Source organism: Monopterus albus, unplaced genomic scaffold (genome assembly GCF_001952655.1).
Source record: "Monopterus albus unplaced genomic scaffold, M_albus_1.0 scaffold54.1, whole genome shotgun sequence".
NCBI lineage: Eukaryota > Metazoa > Chordata > Actinopteri > Synbranchiformes > Synbranchidae > Monopterus > Monopterus albus.
The window spans coordinates 875167-883980 of NW_018127934.1; the positions used below are offsets into that span (position 1 = coordinate 875167).

At 39.2% G+C, this 8814-nt stretch overlaps 2 protein-coding genes across 2 annotated transcripts in view; one reads left to right on the forward strand and one right to left on the reverse strand.

The window, feature by feature from the left end:
• Positions 1-199: 199 nt before the first annotated feature.
• Positions 200-6492, reverse strand: dnaja1 (DnaJ heat shock protein family (Hsp40) member A1). Its single transcript, XM_020602109.1, has 9 exons — positions 6416-6492; positions 5649-5800; positions 4663-4849; positions 4382-4486; positions 3929-4156; positions 3709-3823; positions 3355-3476; positions 2752-2852; positions 200-2339 (listed from the first exon to the last, which is right to left on the reverse strand). Exons 2-9 carry the CDS (start codon positions 5778-5780, stop codon positions 2106-2108), a joined length of 1224 nt encoding a protein of 407 aa, XP_020457765.1. The 5' UTR covers positions 5781-5800; positions 6416-6492; the 3' UTR covers positions 200-2105.
• A 50-nt stretch (positions 6493-6542) lies between these two features.
• aptx (aprataxin) overlaps positions 6543-8814 on the forward strand; it is a 3909-nt gene continuing 1637 nt past the window's right edge. The window contains 5 exon segments of the mRNA XM_020602108.1: positions 6543-6693; positions 7891-7937; positions 8145-8423; positions 8567-8626; positions 8753-8812. Of these exon segments, the coding sequence (XP_020457764.1) occupies positions 6564-6693; positions 7891-7937; positions 8145-8423; positions 8567-8626; positions 8753-8812 (576 nt within the window). The 5' untranslated portion in view covers positions 6543-6563.

Here is an 8814-nt window from a genome sequence, read left to right on the forward strand (position 1 = left end):
CCCCCGCAGGAGCTGGAGGAAGTGTCTGGAGAGCGGGAGGTCTGGGCATCTTTGCTTACACTGCTGCCCACGCGACCCGGCCCCGGAAAAGCGGAAGAAAATGGATGGATGGATGGATACTCAAAAGTTTTGAGGTATCAGCAGATCTGGCTACAAAAATAAATCTCTCACACATAGTAACACCACAGTTTAGAAAGACCATTAAACAGCATTTAATTAGAAAACATGAGCAAAAACAATTAAATCATTGGTCGTAACACACAGTCAAATTAAGACCTTGAATACACTCCTGGTCATTATATGTGCTCAACTTTGCATCTGCTGTCAAAACAACTTAAGGAACTCTTCTGTGAGCATAGATGTCTGTGACAATATTCAAGACAATTATCTTACATTAAAAAAAACAAAACAAAAAAAACTGCATTGTCAAGTAATTTCAAGTTAAATTATGTTAAGGCTTTCAAGCTGGCAGACACTTCACTGAGGTATCAGGTGTGCCAATTTTAAGTCCTTCCACAGTCTCCTACCAACTCATTTGGCATTTACAATTGGGGTCCTGGAGATATATATAAAGAAGAAAAAAGAGACACACTTAATAGCTTGTTGCCCACACTAGCTAAAAACTCATCAGTAAGTTTAACTTGCTACTTTGAATAAAATTTGTCGTTTAAATTCCAGATTTAGGTTTTAATATCACATGCCTTCTCTCAAAACATTTCAATTTTAAAATGAGACAACCACTCTCGTGTTAAATTTGGGTTAATTGAAGATTTAAAGAGAGTGAAAACAAATCGCTAAAGGCACTTGGAGCCTGTTATATGAACCAGGTTTAGATTTATCACAATAGTATTCCAAAACCACCACCAAAAAAAATCTCGAACAATTGTTATGTTAACTCCTGACTCATGTTTGACCTTTTGTTTCTAAATATACCCTAGCATGCAGAGATATTTGTCTTGCATACACAGATGGGTGACAAATGAAAGGAAAAACCTGAATAATGAGTGGTCTCTTCCAGGATGCCAGTGGCCCCATTCATAGGGCACGAGAGGTCACTGGATGGTTTGAGTAAGAAAATGCTGCAAATCATATGCTGTGGCCATCACGGTCACCAGGTGTCAACCCAGTTGAACACCAATGGGAGGTTTGGACCTCTGCGTCAGTGTCCCCACCACCAAAGGAGGGAATATCTTCGGAAGAATGGTGTTCTTCCCTCCAGTGAGGCTCAGAGACTTGGAAAATAAATGCCAAGGTGCACTGAAGCTGTTCAGGTGGCACGTGGTGGCCCAACACTTTGTCAGTTTTTCCTTTCATTTGTCAGCAGTCTGTACATGTATATACACGAAATGTTCCACTTTCCACACAAGTTTCCCCAAACAAAAACTGTGCGGCATTACAACAGGCAACTGACTGCAGGTCAAAAACAAATATTAGTTAGAATAATGTAGGATTTAGTGGCCTGAACCCAATTACTACCCTGCTTTCCATTTTTCTGTCACATTATGAAGATTGTTTAGAAATGCTTAGAAAATAGCCCTTGAAAGGGTAAAACAGCATCAAAGTTTTGACAAGTTTCAAAGCACATTTCAACCACCATCAAGACGGGCTCTTCACACACTCACACAGAACAGCATCATCAAAGTGTGGTTCACAACATACACTGTTGTAGTGACACTGGACCAAAGCAAAAAAAAAAAGGAAGGTAATTTACATATTATATTGGCATCAGTTTTAGTGTATCTGCATACGAAGCAGGCAGTCAAGCAAGGAAAGAAGTTTCTTTCTTTTCAAGTCTGTTACACCAGCCCTCCTCTATCATCACAGTGTGATTAAAAAATAATTAAAAAAAAAAAAAATTAAAAAGTCCCAGTGACTTTTCAAGGACTAAACTTGGATCCAAGTTTAGTCCTTGAATTTTAAAATACTCTACTCACTAAATCAAGAGGGCAATAGGACAGAACAGGATTGACCTTGAAAGAAAACAAACTAGTAAACAATTGATTGTAAGAAAAGAGATTTTTTTTTAAAAGTGCATGAAAACTTTAAAAGGTGACTTGCTTTAGAGATGAGGGTTTGGGCTTTTAGTACAACAAGCCAGTTGTTACTTAAGACGTCTGGCACTGAACACCTCCAGTGCTGGCATAGTCGTCTCTTTTCATGTAGTAGTACTGCTGGTTGCGTCTTTTTCTGTTCTCCAAGTCACAGTCCTCCAGGTCAGCGTATATATAGAGGTCATCATCCATGCTGTCTGGCTGCTCTGCATCCATCTTCTCTGGGAGGTAGCGCTCCAGCTCCTTCAACTTGTGGTTAGGGAGAAAGTTGGCTTGTGGGAACACCACCTAGTGGGAACAAAAAAAAAACAAAAAAAAAAACAACATTTTTTTGACTACAACCATCATACGACAGTTCAGCACCATGACTTGTTATCTCAAAATTTTAATGTACACGTGTGAAAATGCTAATTTCTTTGTTTAGTTTGTTGGTGAAGCAAGACAACTTTAACAGGTGATTTATAGAGTTACAGTGAGACAAGCTTCACATAAAGAATCAAAAATTAGCTCAGAATCATAAGGTGGGTGATGATAAGGTGCAGGAATAGGTGGGTGGTTTGTCACTGTAGGAGAGGAGATGGGCATTTCGTGCATGTTTGTGTGTGTGAAGCTGACACAGATTAGTTCCTTTTATAAAAATGAAAGCACGTGTTTAAAGGGAAAATAAATGAATGCATTAAAGAAACGCAAAACAGCTTACTGAGAAGTTAATAATAAGGTGTCCCTTCTCAAATGGCCTGCGATACATGGGCATCCCTTCATTCATGATGCACTTTGTGTCCCCAGGCTTGATCAGTTCTCCTGTGAAATGATGATGATGCCATATTATATTATACTTCTTCTTGCCATATGAAACAATCATTCCAACGCTTGATGAATGCATTGGGGCACTGGTCCTTATCCATTTAATTCTCAATTAAAATAAAATGAGCAACAATGTGCTTGAGGTTTGTTTTCAACCGGTTAAGTTATCTTTTAACAAGGTGGCCTACGATGATTGTGAAATACAAGCCACACCTTAAACAAACATAAATAAATAAAGACAGGGAATGGTATTTGTTTCCAGGTAAATCAAATCACTCACAAATAAGCATAATTTGGACTAAGTATACATATTTTTCTTTGAACATTTTGCAAAACTAAAATTTACACAAGTAATTTTATCTGGTCTAGAGACTAACACACCAAACCCAACTCTAAATATAGTTTGCAGCTAAAAGAACACCGTTAGGTATCAGGTCTGACTGTCAACTAAACATCTGACAGCTTACAGGATAGCCGTACAATTGGCCATTTGGTTCACCTGGATGTGAGGTGATGAGGAGAGTTCTGTTGTCCAGTGTCTGAACAGGTTTCTTGAAACCACACAAAGCCTCAACCAGCTGTAGCTCCATAGACATGATCAGGTCCTCTCCATTTGCCAGTCTGTAAGTATCAAATCCTGAGATTCCAAAATGGTGTATGCGAACAGGTTTTAATGTCAATATCTTATTTCAAATTATTGTGGCATCTTATATACTCTCTCTATATATATATATAGATAGATAGATAGATAGATAGATATAAACAGTCTATGCATGTTTTACCCAATAATCACACCATCACTGTAACTGTCTGTTAGCACAGATAACATCAGTGACAACAGACCATACGTTACCTGGTGAAATGTGGATGTTCTTGCTGGTCCAGGACAATGATGATATCACCTGGTTCAAGTCCTGGCTCCTGGTCTCCCTCTCCATGGAAAACAATCTTCTGACCATCTCTCATTCCTGTAGCAAAGTCATCAGGTGATGTTTGTGCAATATTTGTTTTGCCTTAGTTCAATCTTAAAATGGTTACAGGTGCATTTATATCAGCTCTCCCTACACTCTCACCTTTGTCAATGTGGACCTCCAAGATCTTCTTCTGTCGCAGGACCTTCCGGCCTCCACATGCTTTGCAGCGGTCCTTAGCGTTGATTCTTCGTCCTTGGCCCTGACAGCTGTGACACACTGTAGACAGTTGCTGGACCATACCTGGTATTAGTTGGTGCATGCGGACCTGCATACCTGTGCCATGACAAGACACGCACATCTGTGCAGCTCCTTTCCGACTCCCTCGGCCTAATACACACACACACACACAAAAAGTTTAATGCTATCTTTGTGTTAATGTTACCCTATTTCCAGGCTATAAACTGCGGTGACAAGGACAAGATTACATTTACGAGACTGATGCATGTTGTTATTGGACAAAGAGCACTGAAAAGCCAAGGATTACCAAAAAAGCCAAGTGAGAGACATTAGCAAGAACATATACTGTAAGTAAGTTGCACAGCAAGGATGTACCTTCACATCTCTCACAAATAGTATTCTTCTGGACAGCAAGTCTTCTTGTAGCCCCATTATAAAGCTCTTCCAGTGACACTGTAATCTGATGAAAAATATTCTTCCCTGGGATGAAACAAAAACACTGCATTATGAGACAAATCATACATTTTATCAATACTGGTTCTATTCTGTCTGCTTCTGGAATTGTATATTCATTTGTCAGGAACCACGTACAAAGATATACCGCACCAGGCATACAACATTTCAACTTACTGATTATTTCTCTAATATTTCTATACCTTTTCGTTCCCTGTGCATCCGACTGCCTCCACCAAAAAATAAGTCAAAGATGTCCATGGGTGAAGCAAAGCTCCCGCCGCCACCACCAGTCCCGCCTTCCTTTATAGCCTTTTCACCTCCATGGTCATAGAGCTCTCTCTTCTTGGCATCTGACAACACCTCATATGCCTGTGAAATCTGCTTGAACTATGACAGGGAAAAAAAAAAATTTGGTGAGGGCATAAATGTACAGAAGTGATGTTACGTGTGACACAGAGGCTTTGTTGCTTGTGTCGAAAATAAGGGGCATTTCCAAATTAAGCCTTGCTTCAAAGCTTGTGTCATCTCCCCGACTGTCAGGTGATCGATGACAAAGGCCTCAGTTTCTCGCAGAATCATGTGACTGTTTCAATCTGAGATACATGGATTCAAATTTTTGATACAAGGACCAAGAAACCTGAAACTTTTGCAATTGTAGCTGGATGAGTGCTCTACGGAGGGTGCTCAGACTTGACATTATGTTATTGTTTTAATTTTGTTTATTTTTTTTTTAGCAATGAGGATTTGAATCATGTTTAATTCAACTCTGGACAATTAAGAGTACAAACCACAATTAATATCTCCCTGTAAGATAAAGGGTAGCATATGTGTCATAATAGAAACTTTTGTTTCTCGAGAAACATCTGAAATTTCCTCTTTCCTCCTTCAGTTACAAAAGTATGTCAGTACTCTCAACATTACGACTGACGATGGCTGCGCTTCATTACTTTTAACAGCAGGTGTCACTAGTGAACTGAATCAAATGAGATTACGGGTGATGAACCTCTTGGTGATGCAATGGACTTCAAAAAGTCATTGCTTCAGGAAAGCATCGTTTGACCATCACTAATTTCTAGCAAGATAAGGCTACTTAAGAAAGCAGTCAAATCTTTGACATTGTACACAGATGGCTAGAGGTGGGAGGAAAAAAAGAATCAGTATAATCGTGCGAATAGTACAGGCTTACCTTCTCTCCTTCTGTAGGATTTTTGTCAGGGTGATATTTCAAGGCTAGTTTACGATAGGCCCTTTTCAGTTCATCCGGAGTAGCATTAGGTCTCACACCCAGTGTGTCATAGAAGCCTGTTTCCTTGACCATGTTTGCCTTTAATGGACAACCTTGGCAAAGAAAACAATAAAAACTACTATCATTTCAATACTTGGTTCCAATTTAGCTCAAACGTCAGACAAACCTTGCCTACAAATATTTGGTCTGTGAACTAAGAGCAAACAATATCTTCACCGTGATAAGACGCTTTGATGCTGTCAGTGTGTGTGTGTGTGTGTGTCGGCCAGTGGCCCAGGGGGAAGAATGGATTCCCCTAATTGTGATGCAGGCAGTGAAGACGGTGAAACTAGAGGAGGCTAGCTTCTACAATAAGACAATGATTCAAAGTGTGCCTCAAAATCCACCATTACCCACTTCAAGCGACACAAGGTGAAGCTTATGGAACAGCCCTCATATTATCAACTATAAAACGCTAGCGTTAACAGAACACAGCATATAACAGCAGCTACCTAAAGTTAACGCTTTAGGATTTATGAGGCCCTACACTTTAGCCACTTGGCCAAACAAATGATAGCCTGGATGACGCTAACCCGCTAGCTAGGCTGTTTTTCTAAGCTAAGCAACAATCCAGTATGACACTTGTATAAATTAAATACGTTTAGCTTAATTTTTCCCAACAATTATACGAAGACAGTATCTTGAATTCTCATAAGTTCAGAACAGACCTGAGTACCCAGCGACTTCGAGAATCTTCTAAGCCACCTCTGTCCAAAACGGCGTGACGTCAATATCTTGCGACGAGATAACTCACCAAAACAACTGCGTTGGGTGCAGCTTTGTACAGTTGGAATAATAGCCACATAAGATGTTAAAATGCCTGTTTGCTTGCTTATTAGTGAAGAGGGAAGTCATAAACCCATTCGGCTGCCTCATCTTCAGGCAGTCGTCCTGGGTCGAGGCCCTGAAACGACAATTAAAGACAAAAAATGCTCTCGGCATCAAGGTAACAATAGCTTGTCATATTTCAATTTGATATACTGGCTGAGAAAAGCTAATAACACTACTGGTCAAAAGCTTGACACCACCTTCATTCCCCAGTTTTTATTCTGACACTTAAGGAATTCAAGTGAATAGTCTCAAATGGTAACGTTACAGTGCTAATAAATTAACGGGCAGAGGTTAAACAAAAAAAAAGGGTAAATTTCATATAAAACATTGCTTTTTCAGGGGTCATGTAATGGGTCTCAGTCTTTTCTGCAGCAGTGGAAGTAAATGCAAACAATTTCCACAGGTGTCCCAACTTTCGTTGATTACTCTTAACAACCAGTTTTTATCAGTGTTGGAAAAAAACTGTTACTGCTCCCTCTGAAGCTTTATTTGCAAAAAAAAAAAAAACGGCAATTAACAAAGGAATTCAGACCTTGTCAGGGTTTCATCCTACAGCCGGATAATGAGCAAAAAAGAAAAACCTCTAGGCTGTGTAGAAGAGAAAAACAAGACTGTTGGCATCATATGATGGAATGGCAGCCCAGTGTCCAGACTTTCCAGATGAACAGTGAAAGCAAAGCAACCTACCAGTGTGACACATTTGTGGGAACGTCTACAACAATGTTGTCTATTTCAACTATAGAAAAATTTTTTTTCCACAAGTATGTTCGGCAGTTGAATTATTCTAATAACTGAAAAAAATGGAGGTGATGCCAAAGTTTTGACTGGTTGTTTATATTACCCTGTTGAACATTTGAATTGTTTGTTCTGCTTGTTCAGATTTGAGCTTCATTTCAATGGTTTACTGGCATGACATGTAATGCTGTTTGTGTTGTCAAGCAATTTAAACTAAATATTGGCCAAAAATGTAGCAGTTTTGATTACCACACTACTGATTATGCAATAAATGCCTAGCAGCGGTATATCTTTAAGAAGATTATCATTATTATATCATCTTGTATAGATACCTATTCATCATGTGATATGTTAATATGATGCTCAGCCTGCCTGAATACAGTCAGATCAGAAGCTCATGTTTTCATATACTGCATATTTTATATATTACACATACATTGGTAAGAAGTTGTTAGAATTATTTTTGATATTATTTAGGCTAGTAATTTCGCTCTATACTGCTATAATTGTAACAAATCTTGGAAATGTATTTAAAAACAGACCTTAACCTGTGAAAATGTTATCCCTTCTCAACCAGTTGAATTGAAAGCAGAATGCAACAAAGGTTATGTCAAAGTTAAACAGGTAAGCCACATAGAAAGCACTGATTTTGTCAGTGTGAAAGCAGTAAAGTGATATGAATTCAGGCTAATCCTTGCTGCTATTTTGAACATGCATTGTGAACCATTTTGGCTGCATAAGTTGTTTCTGCAGAATTGATGACTGAAAGGTCCCAGCACTGTTATGGTCACTGGACACTCATGTGTCTCATCTTCTGTTTGTATTCCAAAGCTGGGTGTGAACCCAACCTCCATAGACTCTGTGGTAGTGGGTACAGGCAATGAGGTCAAAATGAAGCCTGGACAGCAGCTTCATATTGTCAATCAGCTCTACCCATACACTGTACAGTTCAAGGAGGATCCCACTGGCAATCACAGTGGCACAAAAAGGCAGCGAGAGCCAGTTTCAGAGGACAAAGAAAGACAGAGAGAGGCTCAGAGTGCGAAAGCAGCCAAACACACAGAAAAGACCTCTGTGTCAGTCAGCCATGGAGAAGCCTCAAAAACCAATGTAAGAAAATGAATGTGTGCACGCGTATACAACACATTAGTATTATTTTGATGTGTCCACATTTCTTTCTTGTATGGCTCATATATGGAGGTGGTATGGGCATGTTATACAAAATAATGTTTTTAAGCTGAAATCTGTTGCAGGAAAGTATTGGACACTGGAGCCAAGGTCTGAAGACTTCAATGCAAGACCCAAAGATGCAGGTAGGTATTGTTAATAAAATAAATAAATAAATAAAAAAAAAAGATTGGTGTGATGCTTGCTGATCTGGGACATAGCATGGTTTTCTGACCAAGTCTGACAGTTTAGGACTCTTTCCATTTTTGTAGGTGTACAAGGATGATAAAGTAGTAGTAATTAAAGATAAATACCCCAAAGCTCGCTACCACTG

Excerpts from the sequence above, each read along its gene's own strand:
- dnaja1 (XM_020602109.1), bottom strand. The coding sequence starts at position 5,780 with ATGGTCAAGGAAACAGGCTTCTATGACACACTGGGTGTGAGACCTAAT. Across the intron at positions 4,157-4,381 it reads TATTTGTGAGAGATGTGAAG|GCCGAGGGAGTCGGAAAGGA; the intron begins GTACATCCTTGC and ends TGTGTGTATTAG. Across the intron at positions 3,477-3,708 it reads GAACATCCACATTTCACCAG|ACTGGCAAATGGAGAGGACC; the intron begins GTAACGTATGGT and ends TGATACTTACAG.